Raw genomic sequence first — 18733 nt, 5'->3', positions numbered from 1 at the left:
CACCTGAGTCAAGGATGAAATTTGTTAAATTTCAGGAGTCAGTGATAGAGAGCCTTATTGTGGTGGAACGGGCAAGAGTTCCTAGAGTAGCAGTGGTGGAGAATGTGGCTAGATTGAAAGATCGCCACGTTCCAGATCATATTCCTCCCACTACCAAAAAAGACTTGCCCACTAAGAAATGTACAGTATGTGCCCAAAGAGGTATCCGGAGGGAGAGCCGAATGTACTGCCCTGATTGCCCTTCAAAGCCTGGGCTGTGTGGCTGGCTATTTCAGGAGTTACCACACCCAAAACATTTTGGGGGAAATACCATGAGCGTAAACTGCCTGTTTTATACTTTCAGATGTTCAGTTTCATATTTCTGTCATGTTTTCAGATAGAGCTTTTGTGTTTGTAGTTTTGACTTATTTTATAATTATTAGTGGTTTCTTTGTTGTTTGTAAAACAACAAACAAAAGTGATGGCAGTGTGCGTGGGGTGGCGCTTGGCTGGCGGTGAGTGTGGGGTGGTGCTTGGCTTGCGGTGTGCGTGGGGTGGCGCTTGGCTGGGGTGTGTGTGGGGTGGCGCTTGTCTGGCAGTGTGTGTGGAGTGGGGCTTGGCTGGTGGTGCCAGCCAAACGTCAGCCCACCCACTCCCATCAGCTAGTGTGATTTCTGTATCAGGCATTTAGGCATATGTAAGTGATGGGCCATTGAGTGGTGCTGTCTTTTGATGCGAGTGTTGTAATGTGCTGGGCCCGTGCTGGCGGCGTGAATGGACTTGTGCATGTCATGTATGAAAGGTGTGTGAATGGACTGTAGAAAGGTTGGTGCCTTGACGCGGCTTTACAGCTCACGAGCTGTGAGTCATTGGTTCAGTTTTTTGGTCTTTCAGTTATTAACAATGCATTTCATTTTTGTGAAATGTCTTGTTAATAAAATGTGATCTTCTGAACCATCACTCACCCTCATGCCAAATCCAACCAGTATGTGTGGTAAAAATGATAAAACCTGCTCCGCTGTAATAAGGCGTCGCAGCACACCTGTGACATGCTAGGTGTCTCAGGTGGGACCCCGATGATGAAGCATGCCACCAACTTGGTTAGTGGGTGAGGGGTCTTTTTAACATAACCTAAGTGCGTTTCTTTTCACAATTTTAGTGTTTGGAACATCACAGAATTATGTGGACACATCAAAATAATACATTACAAAACTACCTGTGTTGGGGGGGGAGGGCACCTATGTTTTTGGTCCCGGGTGCGGCCTTCATCTTGGGAAAGCTATCAAACCCAGACATTTTTTTAAACTAGACACCCCAAGGAGTCCAGGGAGGTGTGGCTTGCTTGGATCCCCCAACATTTTCTTACACAGACTCCTCTGCAAACCTCAAAATTTACTTAAAAAAACATATTTTCCTGGCTTTTCTTTGTAGGATCACCGCTTTGGCACAAAATTCCTATTCCCCAGCGTTCCCCTCAGTGTCCAAAGTAAAATGATACCTCACTTGTGTGGGTCCCCAAAACAGAGTCAGCCTAAAGATGTATAAAATAAAAATATATGCTTATCAACACTCGCTATGCTATCCCCTCAATCTCTACATGTTTTTGGCCTTTTTCTGTTGCAGCCACCTGGGCCCCCACACAAGTGAGGTATCATTTTTATCGGGAGACTTGGAGGAACGCTGGACGGAAGGAAATTTGTGGCTCCTCTCAGGATCCAGAACTTTCTGTCACCGAAATGTGAAGAAAAAGTGTTTTTGTAGTCAAATTTTGAGGTTTGCATGGATTCTGGGTAAGAAAACACTAGAGGATCAACGCAAGCCACACCTCCCTGGACTCCCTCAGGTGTCTAGTTTTCATAAATGTTTGGGTTTGGTAGGTTTCCTCTATATGCCTACTGAGCCCAGGACCAAAAACGCAGATGCCCCCCCTTCCAAAAAACAGTTTGTTTTGTATTTGATCATTTTTATGTGTCCACATTGTGTTTTGGGGCATTTCTTGTCACGGGCACTAGGCCTATCCACACAAGTGAGGTATCATTTTTATTGGGAGACTTGGAGGAACGTTGGGTGAAAGGAAATCTGTGGCTCCTCTCAGATTCCAGAACTTTCTTTCACCAAAATGTGAGGAAAAAGTGTTTTTTCAGCCAAATTTTAAGGTTTGCAAAGGATTCTGGGTAACAGAACCTGGTGAGAGCCCCACAAGTCATCCCATCTTGGATTCCCATAGGTGTCGAGTTTTCAAAAATGCACAGGTTTGGTAGGTTTCCCTAGATGCTGGCTGAGCTAGAGGCCAAAATCCACAGGTAGGCACTTTGCTGTATACCCGGTATAGGATGAAAACCAAAACCCATTGCAGGGTGCAGCTCATTTATTGGCTCTGGGTACCTAGAGTTGTTGATGAACCTACAAGCCCTATATATCTCCGCAACCAGAAGAGTGCAGCAGACGTAACGGTATATTGCTTTCAAAAACCTGACATCGCAGGAAAAAGCTACAGAGTAAAACATGGAGAAAAATGGCTGTTTTTTTCACCTCAATTTCAATATTTTTTCATTTCAGCAGTTATTTTCTGTAGGAAACCCTTTTAGGATCTACACACATTACCCCTTGATGAATTCAGAATTTTGTCTACTTCTCGGAAATGTTTAGCTTTCAGGGATCCAGCAATGGTTACGCATTTCGGTCACTAACTGGAAGGAGGCTGAAAGCCCAAAAAAATAGTAAATATGGGGTATGTCCCACTAAAATGCCAAAATTGTGTTGAAAAATTGGGTTTTCTGATTCAAGTCTGCCTATTCCTGAAAGCTGGGAGGATGGTGATTTTAGCACCGCAAACCTTATGTTGATGCCTTTTTCGGGGAAAAAAACACACGCCTTCTTCTGCAGCCCTTTTTCCCTTTTTCTTTTAAAAACGACATTTTTGCAGTATTTTGGCTAATTTATTGGTCTCCTGAAAGGGAACCTGCAAACTCTGGGTACCTCTAGAATCCCTAGGATGTTGGAAAAAAAGGACTCAAATTTGGTGTGGGTAGTTTATGTGAACAAAACGTTATGAGGGCCTAAGCTCGAACTGCCCCAAATAGCCAAAAACAGGCCTGGCACCTGAGGGGGGAAAAGGCCTGGCAGCGAAGGGGTTAAGACTGGGAAGCACCCCCAAAACGGTTAAATAAATCAGATCTGTTAGACTGTTTTGTGGATGAGTCACAATTATTTAAAACTGAGGTGCTTTCCGTAGGAGATTATTGACATTAGATGGAAGTTAGTATCAGTTATTAAAGCTAGTCCTCCCAAAAGCAAACTGATCTGTGCGGTATTCAGGGGTTTCATCTGATCAAAGACTCTCTCTGGTACCCTAAACTTACACTGTATTTTCCACCTGCTTCTTTTTTTCTCAAGATGCATACGAGGGCACTGCCTCTGCTTCCACTGGATTGTCGGTCAGTCATTGAGGCTGTGGCGGACTCGCAGTCACACCTTGATTAAAGGAACTCTCTACACCTTGGCCTTCCAGCTTATTTACTTAAACAATTACAGCTAATTCAACATGCTGCAGTCGGACACCCGCTGGGTCTTGCTCACTCTCCCTTAATATCTGGTCACTCAGTATAACTCTATTGGCTCCCAAGGACCAAGCGGTCCAGCTTTAAGATGGTGTGTATCTCCCACAACACCATCTATCTTAATGGCTCTTCCTTTTTCACACACCTTTTCACTCAGTGAGCCCAGGCTGCGAGATGTGCATCTGCCAGACTTATAACAGTACTGAGATTAGTACTGAGAACTAAAAATGGCACGACAAGCAGCTTGAGTCTTTTCTTATTTGATGCTTAAGCTCTGGAATTGTGTTTCCCTTCAATAGAAACAAATTGCCTTCACCGCTAACAGTGTAGTCTACAGTTATAAAAGATGATGCTGAAGATCATCTGTTAACTTTCAGGCAGGTACTGCGATTGAGTCCTTCATTTTGATAACTTTAGGGAGAAAAATGTTCCTCTCAGCCAAAGATTTTGACGTGCTGTTATACCACTGCCTCTTGTCCTCCTTACTCTAGATATGAGGCTCTCCTGGGCTGATACAAGTGAAATTTATTTTGAAGATACAATGGGTCAGTCCCATTCGACCAATGTCTGGTGTGTGATTAAAAATAAGATATACAAATATCAAACTGGTGCCTGGCAGTCAATGCAGGGTTTGTAGCGATGACAAGATAGAGTTACAACCATGTAGGAATAATATCTGTCGCAAAGCAGTGTTTTATATCCTTTAGCGTATCAAAATCTCTTTACGTGGTCCAGTCTCAAAATAATTAGAGTAAGGGTATCCTCAACATGCCAGAGAATGACAAGAATACCCTGCAACTTAGTTTCAAAAGCTGAAAAGGTTTAATAACCACATTAATTTGTGGTGTCAGGGTGAGCTTGCCGTCCAGCATAACTCCCACATCCCGTGCCCAACTGAGATTAAGGGAATTCACTCACAACATGTGAGGAATTACATTTTGGATGCATTAAGAAGAGAAAATTCGCACTCTTCTAGTTTTCAATTTCCTATGAGCAGCGTGATATTAATGTTTATAGTATTAGATGATTTGTTCAATATAAGTATGACGATATTGCTTGCCATTTTGAGTGTTACCATTCCAGTTCAAGTCTAACATGCTTGGTAGGAGCTTGTGAGGACAGTGGTGTGTCTTCTATATGTTTTCCTGAGCTTTTAAGCTCTTGATTAACTGGTGTGATGTAGTTGGCTTTCAGTGTGTGAGGTATTGAGTTCTTTATGCTTCAGTGCTAAAATATTTCTTATAGTTTCTTATATTTGAAGGCTGAAAATCTTTTCCTTATTGCTCCGGATGGCTTTTCCTTTAATCATACTCTAAGGAATAAAGTGGCTGTTACAAGCCACTCACTTCAGAACTACGGCACTCATTGGCTGCTACATCTGATCTAGGGTACCATCACTGCACAGATGCTGCAGGGTACCATTTTTAAAATAGCTTTTGAGGTTCCTGAAATTGTCCATGGTGCTTTACTGTGTGTGGCAATTGTGTACATACCCTTTCTTCGGGAGGACTCTGAATCTTCTCCCACCGTAGCGACGGCTCAGTCTGCTTCAGAAAATGGTGGTACACACTCAGGAAACCATGCATGTCCCTCTTCAGGAGCTGGGGGCAGAAAATGGTGGCAGCATTAGACAGTAAGAGGGATCAGAATGCCAAAAATCATTACACCTCATAGAGTTTTCTCCTCCCTTGTACCCCACTTCACCAAACAGCGTACCTCTCGAACTGTGACATCTGTAGCCCAGTCTTGGAGTGATGCTCCCGCAATGACATCTGCTGACCAGCAGTAGAACTGCTACTCTTATAGCGCAACCTATTGCACAGGACAGTGAGTAGTGCTCTTACAATGAAACCTGTGACCCTGGACTACTAGCACATTTTATATTGTGAACAAGGACGAACCCTTCCATCCCACCTGGACAGAGTAAGCATAATCATATGTAAGCAAAGGTCGTGTGGTAAAAGGCATCCCACAGGACCTTTGTTCTCTTGTAGGGCAGACTTGATGCTCTTTCAGTGACAACTGGAGGCCAGTGTTGCAGCACTGTCTTACACCGCTACATGCTAACTATGGCTAAGACTGATAATATCGCTGTGACAAGGGCTAACGGGTGCAGAAATTAACATGGGAACAAAATGGCAAAAGTGCAAACTAATATGACTGATTTTACTGTGGCACCTAATGGAGAAGAAATGGAGTGCTTTTATTAAAGTGACACATGCTATTCAGGCTGGTAGTCTTGCACTTACAATGAAAAAAATGAAATCTGCAAAGCTGAGAGCACACCAACCTGCGCTTCTAGTGTGACATCTGTCTTTAGTAAGTCTTCAAGGCCCTCTGGCACTGAGTCTCCGTCCCAGCAGTCATCTTCTGGGACTTTGTCAGAAGGAGGCAGACCTAGAATCGAAAGAGAATGTAGGTTTGTTAATCCTCATTGGCTATAAAAATACACTGATGTTCTCCTCTCAAAAAACAAAGTCCCTTTTACATCTGTACCGGGTATTCACTCCAAGTGATGTGCATTTCGAAGAAAAAAGCGCATTCATGGGTTCTGCGCTCACCATCTTGTTAGCCTTCAGATCTTTGAAAGCCATAATCAGTGCACGGTTAGGCGTCTGAGCTGCACAGACTGTGGCAGTGTTTATATGGTCGTGGTTACCGAGAGAGTGGGTCCACAGCATGGGGGGAATTAATGCATTGAAGGGCGACAGCTGAAAAAGAACAGCTGCAATGAAAGGGAGATGTCAAACTTGGATTCCTCTTCTAAGGCCAAAAGGACATCATGCTCCGAAAGAGTTAGGCTTGGCAGCCCGGTTTATGACAATTTCCCAAATGGTGGCTTTTCTCCAGATTGATGCCTGAAGTTCCCAAACTAAGAGACAATCTTTTCGCTGCGATGCAATATCCGCTTTAGATCATATGGAAGGAGTCATTGGTGGGAGAGGGATGCGTCACATTGCATTATTTCCCTTCTTTTTCATCACAATCCTCAACCATTTGCTATCACTTTTGTCCCTGGTTTTTGCTCCACGTTTTCTGCAGCTATATTTAAATTGGATTCCTTTTTTCTGGAGCACACCTGGTAGGCTTTTTTCTCGTCCCTGCTTTGGTGCCTGGCTTACCTCCATCTGCATTATTCATTATAATCTGTCAAAACCAATGAACATTGTTAAAACATTTTTTTCTGCCATGTGTGGCTTTTCCTCATAACAGGGACACCATTCACTTATATATTAAGAGAGAAAAGTGCGCGTTAGAAGTGGAGGAGATTGAGTACCTTGCATTTAGATCAAATGCCACTTGTCTCCCTATCAATCTAAAGACGGTTTCTGCCATCCTTGAATGGCCTTCCCCTATACGTTTCCTTGGTTTTGCACATTTTAACATCAATTTATTTTTACCAAAAGATATTAAGAAAATAGGTTTTTGGTGGAATGCTGGAGCTGAAAGGGAATTTATTGTTATTAAAAGAATGTTTCTTTAGATTCTGATTTTGTGCCATCCAAATTAATTTGAGAAGTTAATCGTAGAGTGGTGAATCCGATAGAGCACAGGGATAGGTTTGTTTTGCCAAAGAGTTATTCGAATTATTCTGGGGGTCATTCTGACCCTGGCGGTCCATGACCGCCATGGCGAAGGGCGGCGGAAGCACCGCCAACAGGCTGGCGGTGCTTCATGGGCTATTCTGACCGCGGCGGTAAAGCCGCGGTCAGAAAAGGGGAACCGGTGGTTTCCCGCCGGTTTTCCCCTGGCCCAGGGAATCCGCCATGGCGGCGCTTCTTGCAGCACCGCCATGGGGATTCCGACCCCCTTCCCGCTAGCCTGTTTCTGGCGGTGTCCACCGCCAGAACCAGGATGGCGGGAACGGGTGCCGTGGGGCCCCTGTGGGCCCCTGCACTGCCCATGCCACTGGCATGGGCAGTGCAGGGGCCCCCTAACAGGGCCCCACAAAGATTTTCACTGTCTGCTTTGCAGACAGTGAAAATCGCGACGGGTGCCACTGCACCCGTCGCACCCCTGCAACTCCGCCGGCTCCATTCGGAGCCGGCTTCCTCGTTGCAGGGGCTTTCCCGCTGGGCCGGCGGACGGCCTTTTGGCGGTCGCCCGTCGGCCCAGCGGGAAAGTTGGAATGACCGCCGCGGTCTTTTGACCGCGGTGCGGTCATTTGGCGGTAACCGCATGGCGGGCGGCAACCGCCGCCCGCCGCGGTCAGAATGACCGCCTCTGTCCTTTAAAGAGATCTATTAGCTGTGAAGATGGCTTGTAATGAAGGGAACTGTAAAGCACACAATGTTCATTGAGGAATCATTTGAACACAAATATTTCAGCGATATTAAATACTGATGTTGTAATTAACCACAGATCAAATTCCATAAATGAATAAATCTTCAAACACTGTGTAATTCGTTTCTGGAAAAATGAAGAATTTTTACATATTCACTAATATTATATTCATCAATATAGCAAAGCAACAAAGAGAATTTTTTGTGTTTTATACAAATGCACTGGTGTACCCTCTAGTCCACAATCCCTTTAAATCCAAGAGACAGAAGGAGACCCTCCTGACTCTCCAACCACAACGAGTTTGAGTCCCATATGCAGTCTTTCAAACAATCAGAAATAATTTCTAATGGACTCCAGTAGCTCATGCGAAGGTCGATTCTTTGTTTCTAGAAGATCCTTGATAAGCTCTTTTCCCTACCAGATTCAGGAAGGGTTTGGTGCCATGCTTATCTGCACCTGCCATAGTCATCATCTTCCCACAAAAACTATCAAGATTGCCATGGAATTGTTTATTGCCTTTATGTTTTTCCTCCTACTGGACCCTACTGAAGTAACACTTATTACCTTTTTATTCGTTTTTTGCATGCAGGGTGACCCCGTGGCTATTGCAAGCAGTTTCCATTTCTTCTGGCAATCATGAAGGGAACCTGAAAGACCTTCACAGCATGACAGTGCTCTGCAGAGTTCTACTTAAACGATGTGCAAGGTCAAAAGTGTAGTAAAAATAGCCACAAGGCAAATGCCAACACTTACAAAATGAACCATAAAGATAAACATATACAGCCCCTGTATTCGAAGATGCATAGGTATCAGCTTAGTTGTGTTCTGAAGAATTAGAGAGACTAGAAATGTATAGGCTGATGGGCTGTGTCAGCTTACACCTTCAGGAGGGTCAACAAACATTTCCCAGGGAAATCACACAACTTACACCTCCAGGAAAATTCATCCTAGACTAGACAAATTCAACAGACACAGCAAACATAGTCATTCATAACACTTAGCTTAAAGTCAGTACTTGGACTTACACCTCAAAGAGTATCCACCAAGATAGTACGAATCAAAAATTGCACACACGATTCCAAAAAGAAAGTTTCTTTTAGACCGAAAGGTTCTGCATACCAAAGAAAACAATTTTTTTCTTTTTAAGCACGAGCCCTCACTCACCTACCGGTGACATGCTTCATCATAGGGCTGTGCTCCTCGTCAGGCTGGCGCTGCAATGCCTGACGGTCCCCACATGGGGGCTCTTTGCCGGAGATCTTTTAGAGGAAAATGCACAACCGGTCAGAAGAATTCTAGGATTGGTATAGTAATGGTTAAAAATGCCTAGAGGTAACATCATAAATTTAATTCAATATTGGTACCTCTGGCAACATTAAAAACAATAAATAGGGATATAGTAAAATAATGTCTACACTCCCCATAAAAAGAAGGATTTATTATTACAACTACTAACTCTCACATTGGGGAGTAGTAGGAACAAAACAAGGAAACACAGGGTCCCCTGTGTTACTCTACATCATAGGTCAACATGTCGGACCTACAAGGTCTCAGTTATGATGACAGCATGGTACAGGCCATACTGCAAACCCCATCCATCCTGGGAGATGAAAACAGTGGTCCCTCTAGCGGTGCTAAAGAAGATTGGACAAAATTATCAACCTTGAAGAAAGAACTTATAAGGACCGTCCTACACGGGACAATTATGACAGAATATCTTAGGGCCAACATTTCACCTAATGGCCTAATTGTCACTAATGTCCCTAGGATTTTTCTACAGGATCTCCAATTCCGACTTGATTGGTCACAAATCTCATGGAAGTGTACCCGGGATTGGTTGATCCTGATTATCAACACTTCCAAACGGTTGGCTGACTCCATAACTATCCAGATTTCTATCACGGAAGCGGCCATGAAAACCACGATTCAATTGTCTCAGTTCAAATCCCGTTTGGCTGAGATTAATTTGGAACTCAATGAGACAAAGGAATACTTGACAAGACAGAAAATCAACAAATTACAAAAGGATATCAAACGTTTCAGCAGAGAAAAGATCTACCCTTACACGAAAGATGACTATCAATATGAAGGAGTTTCAGAGACTTCAGATGATTCTGATACCCCTCAACGCAAATCACGCACACCACAATATAGCTCTAGCTCTGATGATTGGAGTAGCGATGAGGGACAAAGACAGAATCGCAATCGCTATAACCCGTCGACCCATTACAACCATCCATTCCCATATCAACAGATGCCACCGTAGCAGGCTATGCCTATGCCTATGCCTTTTTTTCAACCACAGCCACAGTATAACTTCAATCCTTTTTTAGGAAGAGGCCGGGGCAGAGGCAGAGGCAGAAACAGAAGGAGAGGAAGAAACGTCCACTGGGCACAGGAGGAGCCACAGATGGTGACCAGGAGTCGCAGCATGACAATTCAAAAGAAACCTTAGTTGTGAATCTTTCAAAATCTACTCTCACACCCCTAGAAAGGGCATTTTTGGAGAAAGGCCTAGGGTTTGTACCTACTCCCAAGGAGGACCGTTTCAGGCTGAATTGCGAGTTGTCAGCACTGTTTCGTAAGATCAGATTACACTTTTTCTTTAAAGACCGTCCCAACCCAGATTTAAGAGGTGATACCAATCTAAGGAATCCCTCTACTTTTACACCGCTTGCCACCTCGGTCCCACTAGAGGTCCTCACTTTTGAGAAAGCGGTTCGCCATGAAATCCAACGCCTCGAACCACCCCGATCGTTTCAGAATGTCTCTAAATTAGAGCGAGCTGCCCTATATTCTTTATCACATAATCAAGACATCACCTTAAAACTTGCAGACAAAGGAGGGGCCATAGTGGTGATGGATACAACTGACTATAGACAGGAGTGCCTCAGGTTACTTAGTGACGTTTCCTACTATCACCAGATCACAATAGACCCAACTCCGCGCCTGCAACGGGAAATACGGGGAATGATTTTGGAAGCAGAGGCAGCTGGCTGGATCTCTCACCAAGAAGCCGAGTTCCTGGATACAAAGAACCCCAGGACTCCATACTTCTACTGTCTCCCGAAAATTCACAAGGGTATCCCTCCCCCGGGCCGCCCAATAGTCTCTGGTATCGGCTCTCTGTTGGAACCCCTCTCAAAGTTTTGTGATTTTTTTCTACAACCCATTGTGCAGGCAACCTCCACCTTTCTAAAGGACACCAAGGACACTTTGGTCTTACTTGATAATATTAACGACTCTGGTACTACTGACATATTGATTTGTCTAGACGTAGAGTCTTTATATACCAATATCCCCCAAGAAGCAACTCTCGCTGCTGTGGAAAACATACTTTTGATGGACACTTGGCCTCATAACACTCCCGTGAGCTTTATCATGCAATGTGCAAGTATGGCCCTAAAAGAAAACTTCTTCCAATTCGAAAAATGTCTGTATCATCAGATACAGGGCACTTCCATGGGCAGTACTTTTGCGCCAAGCCTGGCCTGTTTATACATGTTTGACTTTGAACGCCGTTATATTCTAACTCCTGACCAACCATTCTTTTCTAACATTAGATTATGGCGTCGCTACATTGACAACATACTAGTAATTTGGAAGGGCAATGCAGACCAAGCTAAAGCCTTTGCACAATGGGTCAATACTTTGGACACCCATCTACGTTTTACCTCCACCATCTCTGACAGTGAGGTATCCTTTCTTGATTTACGAATCATACTTAAGGGTGGGCATCTGCTCTCTTCTGTGTTCCATAAACCCACAGATAGAAATAGCCTTTTACTTTACAACAGCCATCACCCAAAGGCTTTGCGAGATAATTTACCCGTTGGCCAGTTTCTTAGGATACAACGTAATTGCTCTGATATCAGTGACTTCCATACCCAAGCCGATATGCTGTGTCATAAACTCTCTGAGCACAACTATCCGGTAAGGAATATTAGACAAGCTAAGAAAAGAGCTAGTAACATCCCCAGGGAGTCGCTACTGATTGACAACATCCGCACACCACAATCTAGACTTACCTGCGTGACCACTTTCACTCCTCTAAGCAATCGGATTAAGAATGTGGTCTGCAAACTCTGGCCGATCCTCACAAGTGCAGGCGAAACTTTAGAACGTCCCCTTTTTGCATTTAAAAGGACTCATAATATCAAAGATCTGGTGGTTCACACAAGACCTATGACGTATCGCCACCCGGACAACACAGGCCCTAGCCAATGGTTGAAAGTTAAGGGACACCACCCTTGTGGTGGGTGTAATATCTGCCCTTTGACCAGCAATATACAAGAGGTGGATTTAGGTGAAGCAAAGACTTGGCAATTGAGAACTCATACCAATTGCCGCACAAAAGACTGTATCTATATGATCACATGTCCTTGCGACCTTAGGTATATAGGTATGACAACTAGAATGGTGAAAATCCGCATTAATGAGCATCGCAGCACTATCAGATGTAAGAGGTCCTCCACAAAACTGACTAATCACTATATTGATAAACAACACACTCCTGATGACATTAAATGGATTGTTCTTGAGACCATTAAAGACAATAGAGATTGTACTACAAGACTTTTTGAGAAGGAACAGCGGTGGGTTTTTAGACTTAAGACCCATATCACTGGACTCAATTATGATATTCAATGGACCAGTTTCATCCACTGATTATTTTATACAGTGGGTGTCTCTATTCTTTTTCCACTACCTACCATCTTGGGGTCCGGATTTTGAATAATATATCCCTTTTTTAGTTTAAGATACGCTGACTGGGTTCATATTTGTATCCCTATAGCCCTTATGAGTCAACCATTACATCCATATCTGTTGTTTTGACTCCCTGTTTAATAATGGCCGACACGACTCTGTCCGTATCTTTACATTTTTCACGAGAGTCCTTCTTCTCTTTTAGTTACTCTCTCCTCTTTTTATAACCCCGACTGAATTCACTCCCCTGAGTTCCGGGGAACATCGTTGAAAGTAGGTTACCCAGTGAGGTCGGTTCCACCATCAAGTAAGTGCTTCTCTAAGGGCCTTTTTATGCCTCCGGGGACCGTTACCTCGAGACAAGTTTTATGACGCTCTGAACCGCGCTATTTAGCGCGTTGTTTTTTTACTACGGCTGGTATTTGTACTGCCTATGCATCTTTTTTATTTTTGAGGCAATCAGAAAACCGTCAGACAAAAGACCGATACCGCGCTATTCAGCGCGCTAGACCTGAGCCTCGGTACCTGTTTTTAATTTTGAAGCAATTAGTCATATGCCAGTTGAAAGATCGATACCGCGCTATTCAGCGCGGGATATCCGAGCTCCGTCCGACTTTCAGTTGCGGACCGGAGCCAATTAGAGACGAACTTCGTTCTCCACCGAACTTATTCTCTGTCCCGGCTTTGGCTACACCCATCCACGGGTCAGAGCCGGTGGAAGGACTATTGTTGCGACTTGCACCATAACAAATGTCAGACACGCCCACTGACGCATTCCTTTTTTGCTAACTTAAAATGTTTTTCTCGATACTCTCTGTTAGTTCCCGTCCCCTAACCAAGGGTGTCAATCAACCCTCGAGCAGAGCGTTTTTTCACATGTAATCGACGAATAGATTTAACTACATATAATTATTTTGACCTTTAAGTACCGTCGTCTAGTATCTCTCTATCGACCATTTTTGACAAATATCCCGTCACTACAAGAAATGTTCATATGAGACTAGGTGGGATACTGATTATACTTTGCTTAACACATACATACATAAGCTCAGTGAAGCACCTTATCCCGCCAGTGCTACTTTATTACTTTCCTGATTTGAGCGGCACAGTCCTACGTGACTATGATATGACTTCTGATTGCTTCTAGGATAGGAGAAAGGGTTTGTTTTACTTTGTTTGCCATCATTTTCACATAATTTTCTTTGAATAACACCTTGACTACGAACCATACTAATGTGTAATGTCAGGTCTGTTCATTTTCAATTTTAATTTGTATTCTTATATGTAATCCTAGACTAGAGTGGATTGCTTCAAATAGATGCTCTCCCGATGATGCCCTGCATATAATTTTTTGTGGGTAAGCATTGTGATATACATGTATAGGAATGCTACATCATTTCACTTGTTGGATGTTAAGCACATGGCACCTTTGGGGTTTCTCACGAGTGTATGCGACATCGAACACATGTCACCTTTATCAACAATTATTTCTTTTGATACATGTTACTTTTACTCTTATAGGCTTTGCTCTCCCTAATATGGGTGTTCCAAGTGTGTAAAGGATTAGGTACGCCTTTAAGGTCCTGACGAATCGCGTAAGATCATTTATTGACTATAAATTAGCGAGAAACATGTTGACCTATGATGTAGAGTAACACAGGGGACCCTGTGTTTCCTTGTTTTGTTCCTACTACTCCCCAATGTGAGAGTTAGTAGTTGTAATAATAAATCCTTCTTTTTATGGGGAGTGTAGACATTATTTCACTATATCCCTATTTATTGTTTTTAATCTTGCCAGAGGTACCAATATTGAATTAAATTTATGATCATATGTTACCTCTAGGCATTTTTAACCATTACTATACCAATCCTAGAATTCTTCTGACCGGTTGTGCATTTTCCTCTAAAAGATCTCCGGCAAAGAGCCCCCATGTGGGGCCCGTCAGGCATTGCAGCGCCAGCCTGACGAGGAGCACAGCCCTATTATGATGAAGCATGTCACCGGTAGGTGAGTGAGGGCTCGTGCTTAAAAAGAAAAATTTTGTTTTCTTTGGTATGCAGAACCTTTCGGTCTAAAAGAAACTTTCTTTTTGGAATCGTGTGTGCAATTTTTGATTCGTACTATTCTGGGAGCTTCACACACGGGACCAGGAGCTCTGTCTCCAAATATCCCATTTTTTGGCCCCTCCTCTTGTTGCTTTTTTGAATATCAACCAAGATACACAGCTGAGAAATTCAGCCAACTTAGACTACCCAAGAGACTCAACCAACTTATATCTTCAAGGGACTTAAGCAGCAGCTCCAAGACATCCAGTCAGGGTACAATTCTAGAGGGCTTGTATAGTTTCCAGCTTCAAGACACCCGTTGTATGGGTTCTTTTGGCAAATACAATGTAGCACAGGGGTAGCACATAAAAATAAAATCAGAGGAACTCACCATTGTAATGTTTAGCCTCTCCCTTCATTCTGACTCCCTCTGTTGGATCTTTGGATTTTCAGACTTCAAGCACAACAATCTAAAAAAGAAACAAAAGAGGAGGGAGACATGGAAGTCAGGGTGGCAAAATACAGGGAAAGGAGTCGGAATGTGCCACAGGATGGGAAGGCAAATTGAAGGAGAGCAGATAACAGCAATTTAGTACGAAAGAGTGTGATGAAACCTTGCAGAGGAAAAGGATGAAGGCCTACAACAAAAAGAGGAGGATGGAATAGTAGGAGTGGGATGGAAAACTGCAGGTGCAGGACAGAGATGTGTGCCTGTAGGAGTAAAAAGAATGGAACTTTCATGGAGTGGATGTCGGCAGAAACCTACTGAAAAGTTGAACAACAAATGTAAGAATAACAGGAAGCAAGTCTTGGGAAAAGGCAGGAAACCTACATGTACATGATGGAAACATGAACTGGGAATGGACGTGTAGAGGATGAGATGGCAGCATGCCAACAGGAGAATGAAGGAGGCATAACGCTAGAGATGGAAGGATCTAGGTGGGGGAATATGGAAGTCTGTGGGTAGAGCAAGAATACCACTAGAACGAAGAGGAAGAAACTTGCAGGATTGAAAGTGTGGAAATCTGAGGAGAGAGAATGGATAAGTGCAGGAAGGAAAAGACGAACGTCTGAAGGAGGCCAGAAAGCTTCAAGAGGAGTTGGAGAAAATATAACAAGAACAGCAGAAAACGAAAAGGGGTGAAAACCTCTGAAAAGGTTTTGATGGGAACTTGCAGGAGATGTGGGAGAAACCTTCCAGGAAGAAGAGATGGGACATGCGCAGGAGGAGAAAGCGGGACTTCCAACTGACCTTGGTTTGATCTGTTCCTGTCTCAGACACTAGGCTTAGCCACCTAGTGGGGTAGTATTTTTATCAGGACAGGTAGGGAAATACTCAGTGGTAGGAACTTTGTGGATCACTGCAGATTCTGAAAGTTTACTCCATGGAAATGAAAGAAAATGTGAAATTGTAGGTAATGGTTGAGGTTTGCAGGGCATTGTGGGGAAGAATATCTTGCAGGACCCACTTGAGGCAGCACACTCTGGACTCTCTGGTGCCTAGAAATGTTTGAGTTTAGTAGGTTTCCCTGGGTAGCCACCCTGCCCGGGCCTTATTACTGCTGCTATCCCAATTGCTGATTTCTCCATGTTAGGCTTTGGGTCATTTTGTGTTGTGAGTGCTAGGTCCAGCCACACAGGTGATGTACCATTTTTACTGGGACAAGTGGGAGAACTCTGGGTGGCAATAGATTTGTGATTAGCCATAGATTCCGAACCTTTCCTTCACAGAAATGAGAGGAAAATGCCTTATGTTTGGCCAGGTTTAAGATTTGCAGTGCAGGGCATTGTGGGTAAGAAAACCTTGTGGGATCCATGCAAGGCACAGCACCCTGGAGACCCCTGGGTGTCTTGTTTTCAAATGTTCTGGGTTTAGTTTGTTTCCCTGGTTGGCAGACCGCTAGCCACAATACAACAACCATTCACAATGGCAAGTAGGAGGAAATTTGGATTCACTCCAACTCTGCCAGTACATATACCAAATTTATGGCCAGAATGTCATAATTTCCTTTTACTTGCCATGGAAATGGGGATGCTCTGCACACGAGGTGGGAAGAAAGGCTATTGGGTGTTTAGGATTTGAGGAAAGAACCAACCCTGGGATAGTCCACCCACATGCCATTTCTTCTCCAACAAAAAATATTTCCCTTGTGTCTAATGGGCTTTTGTCTTTCAGGGGGCGAGTGAAAATAAACTCTCTCATCTACACCCAGAAGAGGCAAAAAGACTATTGGACCCATTCGGGGGTATGGGTACAGCCCACTGACTGGACAAGGGTCCCTCACCCTTTTATGTGATATAACTATATGTCCCCTTGAAGTCTAGCAGGCTTTCTGCCCACTGCGGGGCAGATTGGGGGTAACCTCCCCAAATCTGCCACAAGAGGGCAGAAAGTCTGCTATGCGGGAGTGTTGGGAGCCCAGGCCCATGCACTGAGAGCAGCTCACACCTCAAAAGAAATACTACCTTTCAAAAAACGCTAGTGTCTTTCGAGCTTTCTGCTCAAACGGGGAGGCATATTGGGGCTGAACACCTCCATCTGCCATCCAGGTGGGGCCAAAAGACTAATAGGGCACAAGACATCAGGACCACAGGTCCATGCCTTGGAAGCTCTAACCTTCCCCCCAAAAATAGTGTTTTTCCTACATCTCTGGTGTCTAGTGGTCTTTCTACCCCCTCATGGGGGCAGACTGGGAGTGAACACCCCATGTTCATCCCACTTGTGGGGTAGAAAGACTCATTTGGCAAAGGGAAGGGCGGCCACATGGCCATATTACGGGGAGGCGCTTCCCCCCCCCCCAAAAAAAAATACTGCCATTCAAAAATGACTGTTGTCTAGCGGGCTTTCTATCTCCCTGGCACTGGTAGATTGGGGTGAACATCCATTATCCACCCACGGGGGAGGGTGGGGTAGAAAGACTGATTTGTCCCAGGTGGGGATGGAGGAGGACAAAGACCCATGCCATGGGGGCCGCTCCACCCACCAACAAAATGCTGAAAATGAATGGCTTTCTGCCAACCTGGTGGCAGACTGTGGGTGATCACCCACTACCTGCTCTCAGGGGCAGGTAGAAAGACTGATGTGCCCCAGGGCAGGGTGGGAGGACAGGCGATTCCCCACTCCCATATACTGCTGATGTTTATAAATCCCTGTTGTCCAATAGGCTTTATGCCATCCGGGGGGGCAGAATGGGGTTGAAAACTCCAATACATGTCCCAAGGGGGGCAGAAAGACTAACTGGCCCCGGGTCTGGTGGGGAGAACATGCCCATGCCATTAAGGCAGTTCGCCCTCACAACAAAAGACTGACGTTTGTAAATCTGTATCTAGAGGGCTTTCTGCCTGCTCTGGGAGTCAGACTGGGGATGAACACCCCTTGCCTTCCCCTGTGGGGAAAGAAATACTTTTTTGTGCCTCGGGGAGCACAGGCCCATGTCATGTGGGCCGCCGATTCCTGCAAAAATGCTGACGTTTCCAAATTCCTGGCGTTTAGTGGGCCTACCATTGGGGCCACTCCCCTGTGTACAAATATGCTGAAATCTGTAAATCCCTGGTGCCTAATGGGCTTTATGCCCATCCTAGGGGTTGCACTGGAGAAAACACCAATGTGTGCTCCCCCTCCCGTGGGGGCTGAAAGACTAACTGGGTCCTTGTGCAGAGGCATAGCACAGGGCCAGTCCACTGGGGCAGCCCACCTAAAAAAAAGTGTGCTTTTCAAAAATCTCTGCTGGCTAGTGGGCCTTCTGCTGCCCCGTGGGTCAGATTGGGGTGAACACCACCTTGTCTGGCCCCTCTGGGGACAGGCAGAAGTTGTTGTCTGTTGGGGAGCCCAGCCTCATGCCATGGGGGCCCTACCTCCCACAAAAAGTGCTGACGTTTATTTATCCCTGGTGAGCAGTGGACTTTCTGCAAACCAGGAGCATCCCAATCTGCCCCCAAATGGACAGAAAGATTTACGGTGGCTGGGGCAGAGGAGGAGCACAGGTGATGCCTGTGGGATGGCGCACTCCTCGACCCCTAAAATACAGATGCTTATCAATCCCCAGGCTTTACAGGGCTTTCTGTCCTGGGAGGAGCAGACTGGGGGTGAACACCCCCTATCCACACCACAGGGGGGTAGAAAGACTGATTTTTCCCAAGTTAGGGATAGAGCACAG

At 44.7% G+C, this 18733-nt stretch overlaps 1 protein-coding gene across 1 annotated transcript in view; it reads right to left on the bottom strand.

The window, feature by feature from the left end:
* LOC138259915 (UTP--glucose-1-phosphate uridylyltransferase-like) overlaps positions 1–18733 on the bottom strand; it is an 89438-nt gene that overhangs the window by 44827 nt on the left and 25878 nt on the right. Inside the window, exons 2-4 of the mRNA XM_069207895.1 lie at positions 14968–15046; positions 5830–5936; positions 5033–5140 (exon numbers count right to left, since the gene is read on the bottom strand). Coding sequence (XP_069063996.1) covers positions 5033–5140; positions 5830–5936; positions 14968–14995 — 243 coding nt within the window. The 5' untranslated portion in view covers positions 14996–15046. The remainder of the gene's footprint in view (positions 1–5032; positions 5141–5829; positions 5937–14967; positions 15047–18733) is intronic.

The sequence above is a fragment of the Pleurodeles waltl genome, chromosome 9 (genome assembly GCF_031143425.1).
Source record: "Pleurodeles waltl isolate 20211129_DDA chromosome 9, aPleWal1.hap1.20221129, whole genome shotgun sequence".
Classification (NCBI taxonomy): domain Eukaryota; kingdom Metazoa; phylum Chordata; class Amphibia; order Caudata; family Salamandridae; genus Pleurodeles; species Pleurodeles waltl.
Note: the sequence above shows the minus strand (reverse complement) of the source record. Positions and strands in the feature narration are given on the sequence as shown.